The following is a 25141-nucleotide window of genomic DNA, read 5'->3' as shown; positions in this document are numbered from 1 at the left end:
AAACTACAAAAATAGTCAATTTTGTTTGTCTCAAATTATATTTTAATCACTTATGTTTGAAATGTTACGTTTTAGTCACTTACGTTATTATTTTGTTACGAAGTAGTCATTCTACCGTTAAGCTCCGTTACCTCTCTAACGGCGGTCCTGTGTGGCGGTCCAAATGGGTTTTAAATGCTAACTTAGATGTCGTACGTGACAATCCAAATTAATTTATTTAATTAAAAACTTATTTTCATCCCAGCAACTGGACATCCAAGTTGGCATTTAAAACTCATTTGGACTGTCATGTAGGACTGTTGTTAGGGAGGTAACGGAGTTTAACGGTAGAGTGACCACTTCGTAACAAAACGATAACGTAAGTGACTAAAACTTAACATTTCAAACATAAGTGACTAATATGTAATCTGAGGTAAACAAAAGTGACTACTTTTGAGTTTACCCTTTTTTTTCCCATAAAACTAAGGTTGAATGCTAAATTTGACCCTCAAATTATACATATTTTCTCATTTTAGTACCTAAATTTTTATTGTCTTAGATTAGTACTTAACTAACATTTCGTTACCCGGTTCAGCTATATTTTTTGGTAATCATGTTGAAAAAAAAAAGTTGCCACATGGTTGTTACGTGACACTTATATTTATTTAAAATAAAAACATTGACCCACCGTTAATTGGCTTGATAAATTTTGATCGTTCATGTGACATTATTAGAACATGCCATATCACCCTTTTATTTTGTTTTTTAATATCATATATAATATATTGTTTAAAATCTATAAAATAATATATAATATATAAATAATTTCAAAAAATTAAAATAAAAATTATAAGATATATAAAGATAAAGTTATATAAAATATTTAATAAAATTGAATTTTTAAAATTATATAAAAACTAAAATATTATATAAAAACTGAAAATTTTAAAATATATAAATTTAAAAAAATATTATATAAAAATTGAAAAGTTTTCATAATTTTTTTCAAAAACTTTAGAGTTTTTTTTATTTTTCAAAATATATCTATATTACTTTTTAATTTTTAGAATTTAGAGTTTTGAAAAAAAGTAAAATTTATGAAAAATTTTCAATTTTTATATAATATTTTGATTTTTAAATTCATATTTATATATTTTTATTTTAAAAATTTTAATTTTATCTAATTCTTTAAAATTTTCAATTTTCATATAATTCAATTTTAAAATTTATATTTATATATTTTAGAATATTATGCATTTTTAATTTTTTTAAAATTTGAATTATTTATATATTATATTTGATTTTTATATTGTTAAACAATAATTTATATAATATTCAAAAAAGAAAAAAGAAAGATGGCGTGACGCATTCTAATAGAGTCACGTGGATGGTCAACGTTGATAAATAGTCGGTCAACGCTGATCAACATCGATCAACGGATCGAATTTAATCTCATGCTATTAAAAAGAATCAAATGAATTTAAATTATAATAAAATAGCGTCCATTATACAAAAAATTTATTGAAATTTATTTTTCAAGTTCAATTCCAAAAAGAAATTTTAAAACTATCAATAAGGGCAAAGTCGAAAACTTTTTAGAAATGAAATTAAATTGTAATTTTACGATAGTAAAATGTAATTTTAAATGATTAAATTAAAATTTTATCATTTTAGGAGATTAAAATATAATTTTACATTTACTAATTAAAATAGCACAAAATTTAAATTAATTTATTTAATATGGGAGATTAATTTAATATGATCAAGTCTTTTAGAAAAAATTGCAATAACAAATTAAGTAAAAAAGTGCAAACAAACAGCCCCTAACAAAGTTACACATAGCAAGCTTTGAAAAGCACACTAGTTCTGTCATAAGTATATTATCTAGCCTTCATATGTTTAAAGCCCTGTTTGGCTATCATTTATTCACATTAATACCATAATACATGAACAAAACATAAAAAGAACCGATCACCAAACACTATAGCCCAAATAAATTCTTTCAAAAAAAAAAAACCAAATAAATAAATAAATAAAAAGAAGACTCGGAAAGTTCAGAGCCAAATAGAACACACCTGCATCGATCGAGTTTTGGTACGTCGATTCTCAATTCGAACCTTTGGGTTTTCGATTGTCATCGAAATCTCAAATGGGTATCGATTGATTTTCGTTATAATCGCTTCGATTCTTTGAATTTTGTGCGATTGCTTTCGATTGTCTCTCGGTAATTCTTTGATCCCCCCCCCCAAAAAAATTACCCTTTTCTTTGGTCTTTGTATTGGTTTTTAAGTCGTAACTTTAAGCAATTATTGATTATTTGGGTTTTGAATTTCGCTTCTTTTGAGCTGAATTTCTGTATGTTGTTGGATTATGGTGATTTGCAGGTGGAAATTAGGGTTTTTGGGATTGGGATTTTAGGGTTTGAGGAATCTATGATTTTTTCATCTGGGTTTTTGATTGAAAGTTGAAGATTTTGATGCAATTAGTACCATTTTTGGTTCATTTGATGGTATTTTCTTGAGTGAAATTGGGGGAAATTTTGGATTTGAAGATAATGGTCAACCAAGATCATGTTCGGATCGATACCTTAGAGCTAAAATCTCTTATTGTAAGAAAAATTGGGCATCAAAGAGCTGAAAAATACTTTGATCAGCTCAGAAAGTTGTTTGGTTTGAAGATCGGAAAGTCCGAATTCGATAAATCTTGCGTTAAGATCATCGGTAGGGAAAGTATTCCGCTTCACAACAGGCTTATTCGATCCATTATCAAGAATGCTTGTGTATCTAAACTTCCGCCTTCAAAAACAATACGGAAAGTAGGAAGTAACCTTCAAGTCGGAAATGGTTATCAACGGAATTGTCTTCAATCGCTTTACGGGGACGCATTTCCTCCTTCCCCTCGTAAAGGTCGGTCCCCTGTTAGTCGGGATCGTAAGTTTCGAGACCGTCCTAGTCCACTAGGTCCATTGGGAAAGACACAAAGTATTGTACCTGAAGAGTCCATTTCCAAGGCACAAGACCAGAGTGCAACCGAGTTACTTTCACTTGGGAGCAGGCCTCCACCTGATGTTGCATCCGTAGAAGACGGGGAAGAGGTCGAGCAGGTGGCTGGAAGCCCCGGTGTGCAAAGTAGAAGCCCCGTAACAGCTCCACTTGGCATCTCCATAAATTTCAGCGGAGCTCGTAAATCTCTTCCGAGTTACCGCCCTGAGACTTGTCAAACGAAAGGCGAGCTACCAGATACGAGATCGTTAATAAATCGTTTACAAAAGAAGTTGGAAACCGAGGGAATTAACGTCCCGGTGGATTGTGTTAACCTATTGAATAATGGCTTGGATGCATACTTGAAAAGATTGATCGAACCCTCTGTAAGACTAGCCGGCCTAAGGTCTCGAAGTCGAAATTGCTCGCAACGAGCAGGAGAAAGATCGTTTTATGTATCAACGATGGATTTTCGTGCTGCAATGGAACTAAATCCGCGGGTACTCGGAGAAGATTGGCCTATGCAACTTGAGAAAATTAGCCTTAGTTCTTTGGAAGATTGAGGGAGAAAAAAGAAACACTTGGTTAAAACATTCACCAACAATATAGTAGCATAGAAAATTATCATTTATGACTTTCATATTTACAATGAAATATATAGAATATGATTTAGTTTGTTTTTCTTCTTTTCCTTAATTTTGAAGAAAGTCGGTGATTATAGTATCATTACATATTGATAGAATGAGTTTCGATGTATCATTTTCGATTTAATCAATTTTTTAATATTTAGTTTTGATTTTTATAATTTTAATTTCAAATGGAAGTTGTCCTAGCTTTAAACCCGAAAAGGTGGTTGAATCAATCAAATTAATTAAAATTCATAAATATATATATATATATATATATAATTAGTTCAATTGTCAATTTGTTTAGAAGATTTCAATGTTTAAATTGATATTCTAACTAATTTTGATCCAATCAATTCGGTCTTTTTACCATTCTTTGGTTGATATATACTTTATACATTTCTCTATTTATGTTGGATGTATTGAACAAGCATAGGGTTTTTGAAAATATTAAAAAGAAGAAAAAGATAAAAATGGGCATGAAGTTGAACTCACAAAAAATTATTAATCATTTCCAAAAGCAGAGGTTTATAATGATTTTTTAAAGAAAAATTAAAGTTTACATTCTATTAATCAAATTGTTGTTGGTCTCTAATCCACTTTGTAGCAACCCATTTCTCACCTTTGATCACTGGACAGCTTCCATGAAGTGATGTCTGCAAATAATATTGAAACGAAGTTAGGATTTAGCTCTAACCTGCAACATAGTGTCATATTCAACTTACCTGGTTGAACCGGAGTCGGCTAGGCCAGTTTCAATCTAAACCCAAACCATCGGTTCGGTAAGTTAAATAGATCAATTTGCAATTTGTTTAGTAACCCAACCAACTGGTTGAACCCGACTTATAATAAAATTAATAAAGGATAATTTACACCTAAAGGATAATTAATAAAGGATAATTTACAACCTTTTGAATAGCTCATTAACCATTTTGTAACCTTTTAAAGAAGCGACCAAAACGTAAACTTACTAATAGTCTAGTGACCCAAACTAATAGTCTAGCGACCTTGGGTGTAGTTTGCCCAATTAACCGAAATAAAGAGATAACCAACTGAACCAGTCGAGCTAAATCAGTTCAGTTATTTTTGGTTATGAAACTAAAGTCTATCAGTTTCTCTTTGACAATCAATCAAGTTTTCTAAACTGAACCCACCAACTGCATGACCCTATATGAAGAAACTAGAACAATACTACTTTTTGGTGTGTTATATAACAGCTATAGTAAAGCCTCAGCATTTGTTAACGAATAGCATGCATGAAAATTACCGGATCGATGGTGCTGTTCAAAAACAGCGAATAGAACAAAAGTCCGTCCCCTCTTTGAGGCTTTACTTTTAAACCGACACATTGTCTGTAGTCATAGCCTTTGACACTCATGCCATTCTGCAACCAAAATAACATGGTCAGTACTGAAACTTGGCGTAAATGCTTAATCAAAGGAGAGTTAAAGCAAGTTAGTATCTCCAATGTCTACCTCGAATGGGAACATTGTTTCTCCGCCTTCTTCTACATCGGATAAATATAGCAAGAATGACGCAACCTGTGAGAGAAGGTTCATTGCTAATTAAGCATGGTGTTTTAGTTCTTCAGCATCAACATTCATACAATAGCTCGGTTACAATTACCAAAACGTGATAACAACAGAACTTATCATATGAGATGGATCCAGTACTAACTTGATAACAAAATGAAACCTTTGAAGAACGAACTTTAATGGATTGTTTAGTAACAAAAGGATTTACCGATCGTCTAATGATAAGTGAACTCGTAACTTGTATACCGTAACAAATATAAACTACATTCTCTATCCAACTATTGCATTTACACTATCAACTTAAATGCAGACAGAAAAGTATTGGTGAAGTTCGCGTGTATGACCGTACCCTTTGGCTCGATTGTGGACCATATTCGGATGGATTGAATGCATCGTAATGAGAATCATACTTCTGTCCGATCTCATACCGCAAAACATTAAATGCCTGCAATGTGTACAAATTTCGATTCAACAATTCAAAAGTAATGTAAAGAAAGATTTTTGGTTTTGATAGAAAATATGCCATGAGACTTTTTGTGGCTTATAGGTTCTATATCAATCGGGAAAATCTTAAATCAACAAAAGATGTACCTCTCCATGACTCTGTGGAATGCTTGTAACCTTTGCAATTTTTTTCTCGATCAAGTCCAAGGTTCCGGATTCATCCTCGGATGCACTAATAAACGTTCCCGAACTGTGTCCAAGCAAAGTACAAGTTCAAGACAGAGTTATCAGCATTCACCAATTCAAAACACTCACTAGCACGGGGGTAAAATACTATCCAGCCTCAATGCTAACTCGGAACCAGTTAATAACATTATCAATTTATGATTTACCATTGAACTCAAAAACGAAAAGAAATGAGAGTAAAGCATCTTAAAAGGGGCACTCTACCTTGTTCTAGTTCCTTTAGTGTTTTCTTCGGTTTCTCCCTTGCGCAAAGCCAAAGTAGATGGTTTAAGGTTCAATTTCGCCATTCCAATTATATGTTCGCATTGTTCTGCAGTTGCAAAGTCGGGAAAATAGTAAGCTCGCGGTTTCCAACTTAAAACCTGCACTTAAAGAGAAGCAATCAAAGTAAGTTAGTCTACAGACAGGGCAGTTTTCTGTACAACATTTGTACATAAAATCTTTATTCTTTTCCATTACTGCTTTCCTTTGATATTCGAAAACTCCAGTTTTAGTTTCAGGTTAAACAAGCCTCAACATATACTACCTCGTGACCTATATTACTTGGACTTGGGGTCGAATTTCAGTATAGGTAAGTACCAACACGTGCATGCTCAAATTTTCTAAGCTTTTCTATATATTTTGTGGGATAATACTCTCAGTCTCATATGCATGTTCGAATACGAGTCAGATATGGATATTTTAGAGAAAAGGAAGAGCTCTGCTAACATAGCTTTGAAATACAAACTAACTTGAATATTGCTACTCATAGCCATTAATCCTAAACATTTGTGTCATACCCATACCCCGCAAGCCCACCTATCAGGTCCATGTCCTTGACTAAGAAGAATCACCTTGCAGGTTAAAGACACCTATGAACTCAAGACCTCATGACCCCTACCATCAAGACCACATCCCTGACATGGATACGCCACATATACCATTGTCCTGACATGACGACCCATATCTATGACAACAGAGCATTCATAGGTCAGATAAATCCCCAAGGAGTCCAAAACCAATATATGGGCTACATGTGGCACTTTGGGAATGACCAGAGGTAACCCCTTAAAAGCCTACGGACATTAGGATAGGAGGCCAAGACACACTCTCTAAGACTCTCCGCCCTCCAAGTAGACCATCACGAACCTCCACAATCTCCTTGTATCAACAATTTATTTGCATATGTATCCTCTCATTTTCTGGCTTTTTACCAAAGATCAGATTTTCGATTTTTCCGTTTTTCAATCATAGCTCTTATCCCACATAATTTTATGAAACAACTTAAAAATTTTAATAATTTAAGTGATACTATCAATTACCAAAAAATAAAAGTTAATCAAATAAACAACTAAATCAAAAGCATTTAGAATCAAATTCATCATTCAAAATCCAATGAACAAAACCAGGAAACCAAAATTCAAAAGTGACCTGAAAATGGATAGAATCAATCGAACTTTCCCCAGTCTCTCCAACAGGCATCAAATCACGATACTTATCACCTTCAACATGCACCACTTCAACCTTTCTCAGCCTGGGTTTAATAATCGGCACATCCTAAAAAAAAAAAAAAAACCCAACGAATTAACCGCTAAACCCATTTCAAAAAACCATTTCAAAATGAAGAAACATTCATGCTTTATAAGTTTACCTGAGAGAAAAAAGTTGAAGTGAACAAACCAGCTAAGAAAGCAAGTGAACATAAGAAAAGGGTAGTTGCTAACCCTAGCTTTCTCTTCGAGCCCTTCGATTTCCCTTTCATTTATGGATCCTTTCTCTTTTTTCTTTTTCAATTTTTTTGGCTCTCTGTTCTTCTTCACAGTTACAATAATGGGTTTTTTTTTCTTAATTATTATTTTTTTAAAATTTGTATAGTCTGCAGTTTCTTATTGCTTAAGAAGAATGAACAAACGCGTCAATGGCGGGAGGGGGGACTTTGTTTTCTTTTCTTTGTTTTTTTACTTTTGAATCAGTGGATTTACTAATGCAATCCACTAAATTCTTTGACTTTTGCCCGACTTTCCCTTTGGGATTAAGGTTAGAATATCAATTTATTAATTGGCTTAATTCGTGTAGCTCAATTAAATAAATTACTAAAAGATTAATAAAAATAGTTAAAATATTAAAAATCATAATTCAACCAGTTTTTATATAGTTCAGTTAGTTTATACTAATTTTGAGTCAATCCATTCAATGGCCTTATCTATCCGATTCGATTAAATAATTATTACAAAATATCATAAATCTTAAAAGTATTAATTTTTAGTTCAACTGATTTTTTACTTGATTCAATCCGTTCATATCGATTCTCAGACCAATCAATCAATACTTTTTTCTGGACCGATCCCTTAATTGGTTCTATATCTAACTAGTCCGTCTAATTCAAACAATTTTGTCACTTGATTTGACTCACTTTAACTTTAAGCTAAAATTGTTTTGCTGGTTAGAAATAATATAGAAAAGAAAACAAACTTATATTAGTATTTTATATATTTTATAATTAAGTTTAAATAAAAAATATTTTTTTATTACTTTTAATAGTAACACGTGTCATTTGGACAAGTTGTGCTCCGGCTTGGATTTGGAATTGAAAGTTTTTTTTTGGAACTAAGTCACGATCAAAGGATCAACAACAATTTATTTTATCGAATAAAGTGGAAAAAATAAGGGATGGAGAGTGACCGACCAAGAAACAAGCCCAATGGGCCTTAGCCCTCCAACCTCTACTCTCGGAAGGCTACACCTACATTAAGGTGTTCATAGGTCAAGTTAAGTCAAGGTCTAATTATTTTTTATTTTTTAAATCAAGCTCAAGTCTAAACCGGTTTGTTCAAATAGCTCGTTTTACTATTTAAAAAAATAGTAAAATTACTTTATATAAAATTAATTACAACAATACATAAATATTAATGTATTTTTTATTTTATTTTTATTTCTAGATAGTAAAACAATTCAGACCTGCTCGGAGTTGAAAATATAAACTTAAGCTCGGCCTATGAACACCACTAACAAGTACCGAATTTTCAAAATTCAAAAATAGAAAGACTAAAATGATCAAATTAAAGTGTAAGGAAAATTAACAACTTACGTAGTAATACAGGGACTAATAGAAAATTTTAACCATTTTTAAACATACAAAAAAGAAAGGGAATTCATGCTAAAACCATGAACCGTTCACCTCTTTTCACCCCATTGTCACATCAATTTCTGAATTTCTCTAAAATGTTTGTTTTTATAAAAAAAAAAAAAGAGGGTAAAAGTACATAAAGGTCCCTGTATTAAAGTCAAATTGTAGTTTACTCTTTTACTCAAAAAAATAGGCAAATTAATACATGTATGTTAAATCAAATAGCAAAATCAATCATTTCTATTAAAAATTTCATCTATTCGTATTGTTAAAAACCGACGTGGTTAACGAAATAACTAGATAGTGACATGTGGCGTACCGCATCTACCTCATCCTGATGTATAAGGACCAATTTTTAACAGTGGAAATTAATGAAATTTTTAACGAAAGGATCAATTTGCTCTTTGATTAAATGTGAAGGGACTAATTTGCTCATTTCCTGAATAAGGAACAAAATACAATTTAACTTCTAGTACAAGGACCTCTACGAGAATTTCACCAAAAAAAGAAGAGAAAATATGGCCAATATTCGAATGTCCTTAATTGACCTAAACAAACAAAGAAAGCATCAAAATTATTAACCCACCTTTTTTCTTTTGATTTGCTATTAATTATTTTTATGCTATGAGAATCCGATGGTGGTATTTTTCTCCGCAATCATATTTTAGTATATGTTTTTATAACCACTCTTTTTTTTCTCTCTATTTTTTTATATTCGATAGTCACATTAGACTTCAATTAGATTCGAAATTAAATTGGATCGGGCTTTTAAATGAAAATAAAATATTTTCATTTTGTTTTCTTTATTCACAAAATTATACTCGAAACTTTATTTAAAGAAGGGGTAATATAATTTTGGCCGCTAAACTTGATAACTAGGGTCATTTTAATACATGTACTATTTTTTTTTTCACTTTGGTATTTAAACTTTGCAACAAGATTGATTTTGATCCCTAAACTTGAAAATTATAAAAGTTTGATGACATGGCACTTTGAGATTGAGCCACATCATCACTTGAAAATAAAAAATTATATAATTTTATAGGTGATGATGTGGTACAATCTCAGAGTTTCACATTTAATGCTTTAATAACCAGACCAGTAGTTGAAACTATTAGGCCACCTGTTTCCGATTCAACCAATCCGGTCAATTCGACTGTTGGACCATCAATAATTAAATAAATAATTAAAATTTTAAAAAATTAAAAATAAAAAAATATTAAACTGATTCAACCTATTCAATTGCCGATTTTTGTCTTGATTTTCGATTTTTACCAACTTTAAGTAGTTTTCAAGTTAATTGGTTCAACCTTTTTGTCTAAATCATTATATCAATCAATTCTCGATCCATCCAATCCAATCTTGCTCCAGTAACACTGATCGTATCATCAAATATTCACAAAATTCTAATTCAAGGACCAAAACAGATCTACTTGTCAAATTCAAAAACTAACGTAAACTAAAAAAAATAAAAAATACCAAAATGAACTTAATTATCAAATTTAATAGGAATATAAAACTTTTTATCAATTTATTCAAATTGCTCAATGGGTGTCTTAATTAAATTCTCAATGCTCACCTACACTCAATTTCAACAACAAAATTCCTTCTATAGATTTATTTGTTTGTATTTAAAATTTTGATCACTTGTTGATTTATCTGGTAGCTTGTTTAGTCCGATTGGCTCAATTCGACTTGGGTCGAGTTTAAATAAAAGTTGTTATCTACGAATCAATTTGATCTTACCCAAATTTAAATAAATTTTTTATAAATATTTTATTTTAGATTTAATTATAAAAAATTATTATTTTCTAAATAATAATATGACTTTTTAGTAGGTTAAGCCGAGTTTAGACCTAAGCCTAGAAAAATTTTAAAATTGTGCCTCGACCTAACCTATAGACACTATTAATTTATAGTTTGTATTTATATTTTAGTTTATTTGGGAATTGGGACTAATAAAATAATCGTGACATGCACCCTGAAAATTTATTCAATATATAATTTTGTTTTTAAATTGAAGAGTACATTTAAGTAATTTCCTTTTATATTAAAAAACAATACCATACAAAAATACATATTTTGTTAATTATTTACTATATTTTATATTTATTGAATACTGAGATACTTTTTAAATATTCAAAATCCATTTAAATGAATTGGTTTATCCAAAATAAAAACCTATTGACTACTGATTTTGATTTCGGTTATTAATTTCAATTTTATTTTCTCCAAAATGATAAAATTATTTCCAAGATCCTTTGAAATTTTATAAAATTAGGAATTAGTATAATAATAAATGACATTTTATATTTAAATATTTTATAATTCAATTTTGGTTTCTAATTTCTTTTCTTGCCTTCATCCCTATCTAGGATCTAATATAAACCATGCTTCGTTTTAACAGAAATTATTTTAGCGGCAACACCAAAAGTGCATCCGACACTCCTAAAATGAAAATATTAACTTTTGACTTCACCATTTATAAAGTGCCTCCAAAATTAAACGTTCCTCATTTGTACCATCGAACATATTCTTGCAGCATTTGCACTTTCAAGCATTATAAAAATCAACGAAACTCTCCTTAATTTACTTACACCTTAAGTACAATAATTTTCTCAAATTTAAGCTTTATATTATATATAAAATAGTACGATCAAAATTTCTTTCATATATTTTATGGGAAGATTTGCCGTCGCCAAAACTAAGATTTTAATGCTTAGGTAACTTTAATTATATATATATTAATTTTCCTTTTATTTTATTTTATATAAATATGAGAATTTGTGGCAGGGAAGCTAAGCGATCATTTGAGCGACCGATAAGCAAAATCGCTGGTGCCGGTAGGGAAACTATCGAAAAGTCGAGAAAGTCATCGTCAAACAGTAACAGCAGCAACGATATAAAAGATTCGTGGTGCTGGGTTCCACATCCAAAGAGCGGGATATATTTTCCTGAAGGCCATGAATGGGTAATGAAAGATGTTCCGGAGGGAGCAGCATCGTTGAATCAGACATATTGGCTCCGGAACGTTGAGGGTGTCGATAAACTGGAACCGTCTGAGCATGAATATTTTTCGAGTGATCATCACTATTCACATGCAAATATGTGAGTACTAAACTTTAAGAATTAGGTATTGAAAGGATGTTGAATAAATATTTTGGCCTTGGCTGAAATAATAGATAATATATATATATATATATATATATATATATACACAGCTATGTTAATTTTAAATATTATATTGAGAAAAAAAAATACCATCGGTTTAGATGCACCTCAAATCTAGCCAAAGCATTTTAAAATACATGAATTAAATTGTAAACACGTCTACCTACTGCATGCATGAAAGACTTGAACTTGACGTGTCGACAAAATTATCAACACTACTTTTCTTTTCTGTAACATGTAATATCAAAGGTAATAGTGAGACAACTGGCGAAGCCAAAAATAAATTTAGAGATCAAAATTAAGTAATATATTTTTATGAGAACTAAAATACAATTTCACTATTTTATTGGCTTATATATTTATAATTTTCATAAGATTAAATCTAAATTCTATCATTTTGGGGAGGGGATCAAACTATAATATGACCATATATTAACTTAAAATTTTATGAGGGAACTAACAAACAATAATCATTTTAGGCCCTCGCTTTGACTTGACAAAAAGACCTGATGGAAACTATATTAATACTTTGAAGGCTCAATTAGAACACTTCTAAAGTTTAAAAATAAATTTAGAATTTAAACAAATAATTTGAGGTTGTACGGTGCAATTAAACCAAAAAAAATATTAAAACATAAAACATAAAACAAAATATAATATAAAGTAATATGATATAATTATTTTAAAAAAATATTAAATATTAATTTAAACCGGTTCAAACCAACCCGAATTCAAGAAAGCTCTATCGAAAGCCCAAAAAAACCCAACCCTTCCTCATGTCTAGTCAAATTCCATACTAGAAATTTTAAATCAATGGTAGATACTAAACACTCTAAATTTTAATTAAGATCAATTAAACAATTGAGAAGTACCAAAATAACTTTGGTTATTAGCAATTTGCTCAACATTTGTATCCATTTTATGCATAAAAATAACTCCATCAGCAAGAGATTATAAGGGCCTAACCTTGGTTCAAATCCAGCCTTCTTCGGAAAAAAAAAAGTAGTCTTTCATATCAGAGCAACTCTAAATAACCTGCTCATCACCATGCCGTTGTCCTTGGGCTTGCTTGTCGAGGATAAAAGTTCGATTAGCTCCATCCGATACTCGAGACCTTTAAGGTAGTGTCCCAATAGCATACACGTTCAGAAAGAACTATGAACGTCAGAAGACATAGTTTCAATCAAATGTTTTGGCACATTTTTAAACACGTTCGATTAGCTCCATCCGATACTCGAGACCTTTAAGGTAGTGTCCCAATAGCATACACCTTCAGAAAGAAATATGAACATCAGAAGACATAGTTTCAATCGAATGTTTTGGCACAGTTTTAAACACGCAACAAGGACAAAGCCAAGAAAATCTTTTCGGGGCTGGAATTAAGTTATAAATTTTGATGAGAGTTGAAATGCAATTTCATCATTGTATTAACTAATATCTTTACAATTTTTTAAAGGACTAAATTAAAATCTTACAATTTTTTGGGAATCAAAGTGCAATTTAACATTACTAATTTATAATTTTATACATTTTAGAGGGTAAAAAGGTGCAAGTTTTCAATTTTTTAGGGGGCCGCCCCTGCATGCAGAACAACTCTTGGATCATAATATGATCTGTTTTTACAGAAGGTTTATTTCATATCAAGTGTATTAGGGAGGCCGGGGAAGACAGATTGGATCGACAGGATTCCCATCATTTAAAGTCTCCAGCCAAGTAGGCAAGGCATAGGAAGTGTTTGAGTCTAGGGGCGAAGCTAAGAATTATGTGATGGGATTAGGGGTGTAAATGAGACACTGGTGCTCGCAAGCTACTCGAGTTTGACTCAAAATATTAGAACTCAATTCGGTAACTATCAGACGAGCCAAATTCGAGCTTAGTAATACTTGATTCGAATAGCTCGAGAGCCTTATCGAGCTTCTCATATTTTATATTATTAAATTACGTTATTGCCCTTAATATATATCATTAACTCTAAGAACTTGAATACAAAAATTAGTAAACGAGTTTAATCAAGCTTGAGTAGCTCGATTATATCACAAGCCGAACTTGAGCTTAAAAATAGATGTTCGATCAAGCTCGAATTGAGTATCGAGCTCTGAATTTCGAGTCGAGTTCAAACTCGAATGACTTAAATTGTACTTTAAACTTTGAAAGGCCAAAATTACAATTTTTCTATTTAAAACAAGCTAAAAAGGATTAAATTGAACTATTTACGTTTAGAAGGTACTAAAATAGCAATTAATTCATTCAGCCGGGGGGAGGGGGAGGCAAGACCCTGCCTGCTCCCTTTAGCTATGCCCCTGTGTTTGACTACAATTTTAGTTGATATGCAATGAGAAATAAATGCAGATGTGAGATAGACTAACCAGAAGAGAAGACGAGCAAGGTAGTCTCGTGTTAACGAAATAATGGGTTGTAACTGAAGTGAAGTATTCTCAACAAGTTCTGTACAATCTTCAATCTCAATATTATTTACAGTTCCAGTTGCATTGTTCTCTGACAAAGGAGGAATCTTTGAATGCATCTTTGGAGAAAGGGTGGTCAGGAGATTGTGGACGACAGAGTCGATTGTTTCTTTCAGTTCAGGGGATGTTGGTTCGGAAAGCTCCGCTACCTGAAATTTATGTTACAATTTTATTAGCCATAACAGTATTGAATTTTTTACTGAAGTTCACGTCTAAATAATCAGTACATGGCTATGCTACTTGGACTCGAGTAAGTGTTGGATATACATATGTGCCTCACACAGTTAAGTCTAATTTCTTCCAAGATTTCCGTGTATCTAGGAAGTTCTTAGAAGATCACATCTGATTCCTATGTCCGGATATTTGTCGAACATGAGTGTCAGACACAACTAGTTCCAAGAAAAACAAAGTGCCGGAGTAAGATTGCTATGTGCTAGCAATTTGAAATAAGCAGAGAACTTGTGATATTGAAAAACAACTTGGGATACGAATTTATGGCATCGAAAATGCTCATCTTAGTTATTACAGTCTTCCCATCATATAAATGAAGAAAAAGCAATGAATTGATCATAAAGAGATTGATACTTTAGAGTCAGATTAATGAGATACTAATAAAGAAATTTGCTTTAAAAAGCGTTTGAAATCGAAGGAAACCTTATCTGGTTGTAGTGATCTCAAGTAGTTTAGTAAATCGTTCTTTTCTTCCCCAGCAATTTGTTGCATTTGTAAAGCAGCATTTTCCCCCTTGATTTCACGAAGTTCCTTCAATCAAGCAAGATATGGAATTATGAGCATGTATTCAACCAAATTGCAGATAAAGAGTAAAAGTATCATAAAGGCCCTTATACTAGGAGTGAAATTGCAAATTTACCCCCTTTACTCAAAAAATGGATAAATTAGTCCCTGTATATTAAATTAGATAGCAAACTGATCCTTTCAGTTAAAATTTTCAAGCAATTCTATTGTTAAAAACCGGCGTGGCTAATAGAATAACCCGACAATACCTCATTCTGACATACAAGGACCAGTTTTTAACAGTAGAAATGAATGGAATTTTTAACAAAAGTATCAGTTTGCACTTTGATCTAATGTACAGGGACTAATTTGCCCATTTTTTTAGTAGAGGGAGCAAAATGTAATCCAACTCCTAATACAAAGACCTCTATGGTACTTTTACCGCAGATAAGGAAATGTATTCTGTTGATTGATGAATTGAGTTAATCAGATTAAAATGCATAACAAGATCAACTGGTAATTATTTATAGCCTTTCTGGCGTCTTGTTAGTGCTTCACACTGATACAAACTATTATATATAACAGCTCCAGTCAATATTTTGATTAAAACGGTATATAGATTGAAAGAGATAAAAGAACAGGACAATGAGAAGCTCTTCAAAATGCTATAACATACCTTTTTCATGGAAGTTAGACGAGACTGCAAAAGAAGTATGTATTTACGAGTTTCAGGGGATATTTCACCTATGCCTTGAAATTCAATGTCTTCAACTTTGTCTTCAGTGGTTTCCTCGAATTCAGATGACACATAGTCTTTCCCTGAACAATCACTTATTTTTGTACTGTCCAACAATACCTCTTGTAAATCAAAGTTCCATTTGTCCGGAGTTTTTCCCAAACATCCTTCACAACCAAGGCTCCGTTCAAGGCAAAGCCTATATTCAGCATTCCTCAATGTATAACTGCAATTCAAAAAGTAAGAAATACTTTTCGTGTCTTGTGGTACATCAAACATTTAAACTTATGATACTAGTATTGAAATTAAAGATGAAAGTTCCAGTGATTCACATGCAGGAAATGTGAAATATAGAGAGGGAAAGGATATAAACCCTAGAAGTGATATATTGAGCCATGCTTGGCATGATTAGATGCATTCAAGATTGGCTCTTTCTCCCCAAGAATATTCATTCATATTATGTCAACCTCTTTGGGAAAAGATGGTATAAATAGAGAATATAATATGGTTAATGAACTAATATATGTCCAACAAGCATTCAAACAGTACTATGAAGGCCGTTGTACTAGAAGTCAGATTGCATTTTGTCCCCTCTACTCAAAATGGGCATATTAATCCATGTACTTTAGATCAAAGAGCGAACTGGTCTTTCTATTAAAAATTTCAACCATTTTTACTATAAAAAACTGGTCCTTATACATCAGCATAAGGTACACGTGGCACGCCACATGCAACTGTCTGATTATTTTGTTAGTCACACCAGTTTTTAACAGTAGAAATGAATGAAATATTTAATAGAAAGGACTAGTTTACTCTTCGGTCTAATATACAAGGACTAATTTGTCTATCTTTTGAATAAAAGGGGCAATATGTAGTCTGACTCCTACTACAGGGGCCTCCATGATACTTTTACCGCATTGAAACCTATGTTACTCAGACTTGGTAATAATGTAAAATGGTTATGCATTCAACACAGGTATGCTCCATTTTTTCTAAAGTGTTTGCAATGGAAAATCATACCCAACACCCATGTCCAAAATCTGTCTAATACAGGCATCTGACATACAGATTATAGGGAAAACGAAGGGTCCAAGTAACATGAGTTAAAGCCATTAGACTGGGTTTCAGCTTGTTGGCAATCGACTGAAGTAAATAAATAATTCTTACAATGGCGCATATCATGCAGAATAAGAACATACCCTGTCATCATAGAAGAGATCAATAACTTTGAAAGAGGTTCCCACAATGCCTCGATAAAGACTTGAAACCTATCAGATGGAAGTAAACCCAACATGTCCGAAATAGTCCTTTTCATTGCATCCACAGTTGAAGGGGGGACATCTTTTTGGATAAGGCTAATATCCAATGGTTCGATCTCCTGTATCAGATTGGTGAGAACCGATTTCTGAAAGAAAACACTAGAAGTTACTTCTTAAAACATTACCAGAAAACCACTTTGAAAATAGTAAATATATACATCAATTCGAGAACTATCAAGAAACACTGCCTAATCTATGTTGGTTCTAGCAAATACCAAGATTTATCACAAAAGAAAGACGGCTCAAAATTCAAGTAGAGTTTAATAGAATATCCATGTAGAAATGCTTGTACAATCACGGAAAGAAATTGCCTCAGATGCTACAGCTCTAATCCAGTTCAGCTCAAGCTGTAAGAAGCTCAAGTTTGACTAAAAATTCAACCCTCGAAACTCGGCTTGAGTTTGAACTAGTTTGAACTTTGAGCTTAGTTCGGAACAAACATTGAGTTACTTGAACTCACTCAATTCAGGTCGATTAAGCTTGTTTACCTAACAAAATATGAGCTGAAATTGATGCTAGAACTAGACTTCAAATTCAATTATTTATGCTCAAACTCGAGAAGCTTGATTCGGCTTGCAATTTACTAGGCTCACAAATTCAGCTCAATAGCTCCAATTGCCGAATTCAAGTTCTTTTTCCAAGTCAAATCACAATAGCTTGCTATCATGAGTGTCTTGTTTACATCCTTGTCCCAAACTCTAATCCATAATGAGGATTTTATTCTTTTCACATTTTAAAGATACACACACACACACACACACACACATATACATATACATATACATAATAACTTGAAAAATTGCTATTCTAACCAGCAAAATATAATTTACATTAGCTATAACTACACAATCAACCTATAACCACAATACAAAAAGAACTCAAGTTATTGCAATATTACATCGACTACATTTTCTCATTAACCAATCAAAACATGAAATCTTAACTAATCCTAAAACAATTCAATCAAATCTAAACATAAAGTTCTCCCTTCCACGAGCTGCAATCTCAATTTCCATAAAGAAAACAAAATTTCAAAGATCACTTATATCCACATCACGCAATCCGCTAAACAAATCAGCAAATTCAAATCTAATTTCTCAACATTCCACTCGAAATACAAAAAAAATAAAAGAAAAGAAAGGACTCGCTGACTTGCAAAACCGTACCTTAGAGGGAGAAGAATTCGAACCGGAAGGATCGTTGAAAGGAGAAGAACCGGAATTGTTGGAAGAGAAAGCGAGGAGAGAGGTTCTAGGGAGCTTCGTGAGGTTGGTGTAAGAGAGAAAACGAAGAGCGGGGAAAGAAATAGAGGAAGAAAAGAGAAAAGGCTTTCCAAAGGAAGGTGATTGAGAAGGGAAGAAAGAAAGAGGGAAATGGGAGGAAAGAGGGGTGGCCATTTAATTTTTCCACAGCCGGCCACCGCTGCTCTTCCGCCCTCTTCCGCCCTTTCTACCACCGCAAAGTTCTTTTGGTTTTCTTTCTTTTTACTTTCGCTCAGACCTTTTTTTTTCATAATTTTTTATATTTCGTATTATTAAATTTGCTAGATTTAGTATTTTTAATTAAATTTGCTAAATTTGTTGTTTAAAAACAATAAAATATATAAAAAAAAAGGGTAATTTAACTATAACTTGAAATAAATAAAATTAACTATTTTAGTAGTGTAAAAAAATATTAATCTATATCTTATAATAAAATTTAAATAAATAATTATTTATTATTTTTAAAAATAGTAAAATGTGTCATTTTGTGGATGATTGATTCCTTAAGTTTAACCTTACTCATGAATATATTTAAATGAAATTTCAGTGATAATTTTTTAACATGATATACCTATGGTGTCTGTACAATAAGAAATAGTGTTTAAATTTTGATTAACCTCTTTTAAATATAGCTTATGTTAGATGTAATCTGATTTTTGACGCTAAGCTAATATTAAGTTAACGAAAAGATTTAGGGTAAGTTTGGAGATGAGTGCGGTGTATTTAGTTTATTTTTTATATCATGTTATAATATATAATTTCACTGTTATTATTATTTTTACACTAACTACAGATAAAATACTGTCCATTTAAACTAACCCTTAATTAATTAAAAATTCAGTTCAAATATTTTAAAATCCAAATCATAATTTAAAAATATTTAGTACAAACAAGCCCTTCAAAGCCCAGGACACCGAAAAAAGGGCGCCATAACTATTATGGAGCCAAGTTAAAGGACTGCAAATGGCGAACCAAACTGTCTCTTGCACTAGAAGCTGAGTTCTAGTGCATTAACTCCCAAGGCTCCGTCTTGATCCAAGTGACCAAAAACCAAGGTGATGGCCCGAATCCGTTATGAGTATATAATAGAGTTGGATATCTAACTTTGAATTCATCATTTAAATATTCACTTTGAGTCCACTGTATTTTGTAAAGACAAATTATATTTAAAATTACTAAATTATTAATAAATTTATATTTTAACCACCCAACTTTAAAATATTATAAATTAGTCATTGAATTATTCAAAAGTTTTTATTTAAGTTGTTGGGCTGTTAAAACTATTGTTGTATGATATTCTCTGTTCACACCGCTTACACAAATCGAAAGTTCTTATTTTCTTTATATTCTATAGTTCTTTTTTTTATTAAACAACTTTGAATGTCATGAATTTGCAAACAAAATCCAAATAACTTTCTTCTCCAATCTTCGACATGATCGTCAAATCGACTTGGATCTAAAGTATGTTTTTATACTCGACATAATCGTCAATTGTTGCTCGGAATTTGCTAACTAGACTTTTTTAAAAATAAAAACTTAACATCTCAGTAACTTAAATAAAAACTTTCTAATAGTTTAATAACTTAAATGAAAATTTTCTAATAATTCAATAACCATTTTTGTAACTTTTTAAGTTTTCATCAAAACATAAGTTTACTAATACTTTAGTGATGTTAGGTGCAATTTACACTATTAAGAGTTAACTAATAATTTGATAAAGTTCATACTTTGGTAAAAATATAATGAAAGACATTATACTAAAAGTCAAATTGCAATTTATCTTTACTATTCAAAAATTGATAAATTAGTCTTTATATGTTGGATCAAAGAACAAATTGGTCATTTTTATAAAAATATCTTCTATTTGTATTGATAAAACCGACTTAATCGAAGAATAATTGAATAGTGACACGTTGTGTGCCATGTGTATCTCATATTGACATATAAAACCCAACTTTTAATAGTAGAAATAGAAAAATAATTTTTTTAATAAAAAGACCAATTTAATTTTTGATCTAATATATAAATACTAATTTATCTATTTTTTAAATAAAAGAGCAAAATACAATTTAGACATGCACTTCTCCTTACTTCTACCATTCTTACTTTCCAAAATCTTTCGGAAAAACAGCAAAATCTATACGTACAAAATGGGTCCAGATGCCCGGTAACAGTTCGTCTTCAATTTGTAAAGAAATTTCAACGACGAAGGAAGCTTCAACCTATATTGAAATTTCAACATTATGTCCAGTAAACGATGCTTTCCAGTTTTGTCTATATAAATCTTAGAACTATGCAATAATGATTCACCAAATCAAACAAACAAACCAAAAAATGGCTAATCACCCAGTTTTCTTCCTCGTTTACCTGCTCGCATTAGCTACATCCCTTCACAGCTCCACCGCGGTAGATTACACCGTCACAAATGAGGTCCCAACGACTCCTGGAGGCACCGTATTCGACAAAGAGCTCGGCGTCGAGTACACACGGCAACAAATGGAATCAGCCTCCCAGTTCATCTGGAACCTTTTCCGGCAACCCGATCCGGCTTCGAGAAAGAACGTACAAAGCGTAAGCCTCTTCATCGTCGATAACCTAGACGAGAGAGTCGTCGCGCTTGCAAGCAACAATAACATCAACGTGAGCGATAAATCGATCCAAGGTTTAACCGGCGATGAGCTGAAACGGAGCTTCAACGGGGTGCTTTACCATGAGATGACTCACATATGGCAGTGGAATGGGAACGGGCAAATCGGCGATGGGCATCTCGGGGGTTTGACGGAAGGGATCGCGGATTTCGTACGGCTGAAAGCGGATTACGTCCCCGGAGAGTGGCCTCGACCGGGGGACGGCGAGCATTGGTACGACGGGTACGCCGTGACGGCGTACTTCTTGGATTATTGTGAGGGTTTGAAATCTGGGTTCGTGGCGGAGCTTAATGCGAAGCTCAAAGATGGTTATAGCCCTGATTTCTTTTTTCAGATTCTGGGCAAAACTGTTGATCAGTTGTGGACTGATTACAAGAACATACCGAGAACTTAGATATATACACACACATATATATAGTAATTAATTATTAATTATATGATTAATAAGCTTAGGTTCTATTTTGTACTTGATTACTCAAATAAATCTTAGCTGGATTTGAGTATGTTTATGGATCATCACTCCATAAACAAAGTTACACTCTAATTCAACTCTTGTGCTTGTTCGGGTGCTCTCGTTTATTCCCAGAGTTCATCCGGTTCGAGCCTCCTAAAGTAAGTATTGGGTAAAATAATAATATAGATATATAATCGATAGTCTGTTATGTTATGAGATAAATACTTTATTTTGAATATAAATATTTAAAATTACCTATAATTTCTCTCACCCCTTAAATAAGATAATAAATACGTTTCAATGCACTCAAACTCACGTTCTTCTATATAAACAACAACGTCGACAACAATCGAACTAAAACTCAATCTAAATACTTAAATAATACTATAGGCAATTTTATAAACTATTCAAATAATTTATGTTAATTATTATATTCGTTCCATTTTATTTAAAATTTATTGGCATTTAATAAAAATGTGTTACGAGTTTTTTATTGGTAACTTTTTTTAGTGAATTGGGAAAAAATGAAAGTTGAAAAGTTAAGTGCAAAACTAAAAATAAATTATGTTATTAGTCCCTATATTGTATATAATTTGTAGATTTAACCTCTTTATTCTGAATTGATTTTTTTAGTTTTTATTTTCAAATTTTAAAATTTTAGTCCTAACCAAACAATTACCATTAAATTTATTAATTTAAGTTTTATTATTTATAAAATTTTACATGACAAGTATATTATAACATGTAAAATACTATATCAATTTACTACTTTTACATAACACTTACAAAAAGTCATTCCATTTTATTCAATGGATTTGTATAATACATGTATATTATGTGTACATATAGTAACAAGAGCTTACAATAACCACCATTGAAGTCACTTATTATGAGTGGGTAAAAATACTATGGAATAGGGTGAGCAAAACTCAACTCAATTCGTAAAAAAAATCGAATTTCAAGTTAATCGGATCGAGTTTTTTAAGTTATTCAATTTTTTCAAGTCAACTCGAACAAGTAATTCAAGTTCGAGTCAAGTTGAATTTTACAATTCGAATAATAGAATGATGTAAATCTCTATTGTCCTTGTCAATTTTAAAAATGAGCAAATTGGACTCTTTCAACAAAAATTACAAAAAAATTTTAAAAAATTAAATATTTATAAAATTATAAAATTAAAAAAATCTAAAGAATATATAAAGAAAGTTAAATTTTTTAAAAATGTTCTAAAATAATAATTTTGTGACCTAAATAAGTTAATTAATGATTCAAGTTTATCATATTAAAATATTTCTTTTTCTTTCAAAAAAAAGTTTTCAAATATATGTGATTTCAAATTTATGTGCTCTAACATTAAATTAGTTATATTGTAACAAGATTTTAATTTGACGTGTTTAATTTTTTTAATTTAACTCAAACAATTTCACTCAATTCGGCTCGACTTGAATTTCATTTCACTTGATTTGAAAAAATTTTTAATCGAGTTAGGATGATAAAATAAGATTCGTTAACTCAATTAGCTTGAATTTTTTTACTCGATTCGATCGAACGCTTACCCCTACTATGGAGACCCAAATATTAGGAGTTAGATTGCATTTTGCCCCCTTATTCAAAAATGAGAAAAATAGTAGTATATGTACGTTAGATTAAAGAGCAAACTAGTCCATTTTGTTAAAAAAAATTTGTCCATTTATACTATTAAAAACTAGTGTGGCTGAAGAATAACCAAACAGTTCTATATGGCGTGCCACATGTTCCTCGTTCTAATGTATAGTGACAAGTTTTTAACAATAGAAACAGATAAAATTTCTAAAGGAATATCAATTTGCTCTTTAATCAAAGGTACAGGGACTAATTTACTCATTTTTAAGTAAATGGAATAAAATACAATCTAACTTTTTTTTACTAAAACAGATACTGTAATTAAAAACAACATCCCTTGTTTCCAACAAAAGAAAATTATAAAATCATGTGTTGATTTGATTTTTTATTTTATAAAAAAATTTAATCTTTCAATTTGTTAACTTTTTTCATTTTAGTCCTTTTTTTTTGCATATTAGTTTTGAAACTTGGCAATTTTTCTCAAATTGCACGAACTTAAATTTTATTAAAGTATGATAACAAAACACTTTGATATTGTACCATATTGTTACTTAAAATATATATATGTGAAATCTAACAAGAAAATATTAAAAATTTATTTTATTTTTATCTTTCAAGTGATAACGAAACCTCAATAAAATCCAAATTCATGGAACAAATTGAGAAAAATTTTTAAGTTCTAAAATTAATATAAACCAAAAAAACCTTCAAGGACCATATTAGAAAATTTTATCAAGTTCAGGGGATTAAATATTACTTTATCCGTAGATTTTTATTTGTTTTGGTGTCACAGATAAACTTAGTTCCAATGACAGTAAAACCAAGAAAGCAAGTTTGTGCATAGTTGTTGGAATTGGATCGAATCATGTATTGGTTGGTATACCAATACAAACTAAAGAGTTGAATCGACTTTTGAGCGACGACTTTTAATCAAGGATTACACAAAAAATTCTAAAATCTTTTTTGGTTCACATTAATCCTCAAACCTGGTAATTTTTTTTTCTAATTTGGTTTTCAAACTTAAATTTCATTAAAATGTAATGATGTGTTATCTTAAAATTGTGCCACGTTATCACTTGATATTATGCTACTACAGCATGTCCCGAATTTATATAAATTTTTAACTTTTAGGTTCTTATATTGTTTGTAAATTTAGAATGTATATATATGTTCCAACTCCTTGTACTTCCTATAAATTTAGAATTTAGTCCCCTTACTTTTATTTTAAGGAATTTTACCCTTCTATATTTTAGATTTAAAATACAAGTTCAATTGTAAACCTGTTAAAATTCTTATCGGTGTTATTACAATGACGTTTTTTGTTGTGAAATTTTTAAAATTTTAATGTCAAACATTTTAATTATGTTAATAATCATACATAAATTAAAGAAATAGTGAAATTAAATTCATATAAATAATAGTAGAATAATTAAAATTTTAAATGTAGGAGAAGTATAAGACTTGAAGTCACATGTACATACATATGTATATATATTATGTGTACATATTGTCACAAGGGCATACAATAATTACCATTGAAGTCACTTATTAGTGTTATCACCATTGATTTATTTTTCACTTATGTCCCTCGCCAGGGCTTGGACCGGATTTTTCAACCGCAAGGATTTGAGTATTAGTGTATCCATATTTGACACTCGAACTTAAATTTTCAACTCCAATAGCTTGACCCAAGCTAGATGTTTGGACCCCAACGATGCGAACATTAAAATATTTGTGTCCGACGCCCGAACTTTGCCCTGATACAGTCTTTTTCTCACCATCAACGGACAGCAACTTCAAACCCTTCAAAACCCTACTCTCTGTTTTAAACA

At 31.2% G+C, this 25141-nt stretch overlaps 5 protein-coding genes across 6 annotated transcripts; 2 read left to right on the top strand and 3 right to left on the bottom strand.

The window, feature by feature from the left end:
- Nucleotides 1-1950: 1950 nt before the first annotated feature.
- LOC105773427 (uncharacterized) lies at nucleotides 1951-3642 on the top strand. 2 transcript variants are annotated; one of them, XM_012595346.2, is made up of 2 exons: nucleotides 1951-2073; nucleotides 2364-3642. In XM_012595346.2, the coding sequence occupies exon 2, from the start codon at nucleotides 2534-2536 to the stop codon at nucleotides 3521-3523; it is 990 nt and encodes a 329-aa protein (XP_012450800.1). In that variant the 5' UTR covers nucleotides 1951-2073; nucleotides 2364-2533; the 3' UTR covers nucleotides 3524-3642. The 2 variants fall into 2 exon arrangements, with proteins under 2 accessions (XP_012450800.1, XP_012450791.1); XM_012595337.2 differs by having other exon boundaries at nucleotides 1992-2203.
- Nucleotides 3643-4071: 429 nt separating this feature from the next.
- Nucleotides 4072-7763, bottom strand: LOC105773423 (probable prolyl 4-hydroxylase 9). Its single transcript, XM_012595324.2, has 8 exons — nucleotides 7442-7763; nucleotides 7222-7347; nucleotides 6016-6173; nucleotides 5713-5815; nucleotides 5471-5566; nucleotides 5062-5127; nucleotides 4854-4970; nucleotides 4072-4242 (listed from the first exon to the last, which is right to left on the bottom strand). The coding sequence occupies exons 1-8, from the start codon at nucleotides 7550-7552 to the stop codon at nucleotides 4156-4158; spliced, it is 864 nt and encodes a 287-aa protein (XP_012450778.1). The 5' UTR covers nucleotides 7553-7763; the 3' UTR covers nucleotides 4072-4155.
- Nucleotides 7764-11362: 3599 nt separating this feature from the next.
- LOC128040010 (uncharacterized) lies at nucleotides 11363-11990 on the bottom strand. Its single transcript, XM_052628991.1, has one exon. It carries the CDS (start codon nucleotides 11982-11984, stop codon nucleotides 11796-11798), a length of 189 nt encoding a protein of 62 aa, XP_052484951.1. The 5' UTR covers nucleotides 11985-11990; the 3' UTR covers nucleotides 11363-11795.
- Nucleotides 11991-12882: 892 nt separating this feature from the next.
- Nucleotides 12883-18860, bottom strand: LOC105773407 (uncharacterized). Its single transcript, XM_012595299.2, has 6 exons — nucleotides 18510-18860; nucleotides 17224-17429; nucleotides 15965-16250; nucleotides 15208-15315; nucleotides 14455-14702; nucleotides 12883-13358 (listed from the first exon to the last, which is right to left on the bottom strand). The coding sequence occupies exons 1-6, from the start codon at nucleotides 18738-18740 to the stop codon at nucleotides 13292-13294; spliced, it is 1146 nt and encodes a 381-aa protein (XP_012450753.1). The 5' UTR covers nucleotides 18741-18860; the 3' UTR covers nucleotides 12883-13291.
- A 1845-nt stretch (nucleotides 18861-20705) lies between these two features.
- LOC105773399 (uncharacterized) lies at nucleotides 20706-21968 on the top strand. The gene has a single exon (XM_012595270.2). It carries the CDS (start codon nucleotides 20907-20909, stop codon nucleotides 21645-21647), a length of 741 nt encoding a protein of 246 aa, XP_012450724.1. The 5' UTR covers nucleotides 20706-20906; the 3' UTR covers nucleotides 21648-21968.
- Nucleotides 21969-25141: the final 3173 nt, after the last annotated feature.

This window comes from Gossypium raimondii, chromosome 1 (genome assembly GCF_025698545.1).
Source record: "Gossypium raimondii isolate GPD5lz chromosome 1, ASM2569854v1, whole genome shotgun sequence".
In the NCBI taxonomy this organism is placed as follows: domain Eukaryota; kingdom Viridiplantae; phylum Streptophyta; class Magnoliopsida; order Malvales; family Malvaceae; genus Gossypium; species Gossypium raimondii.
Note: the sequence above shows the minus strand (reverse complement) of the source record. Positions and strands in the feature narration are given on the sequence as shown.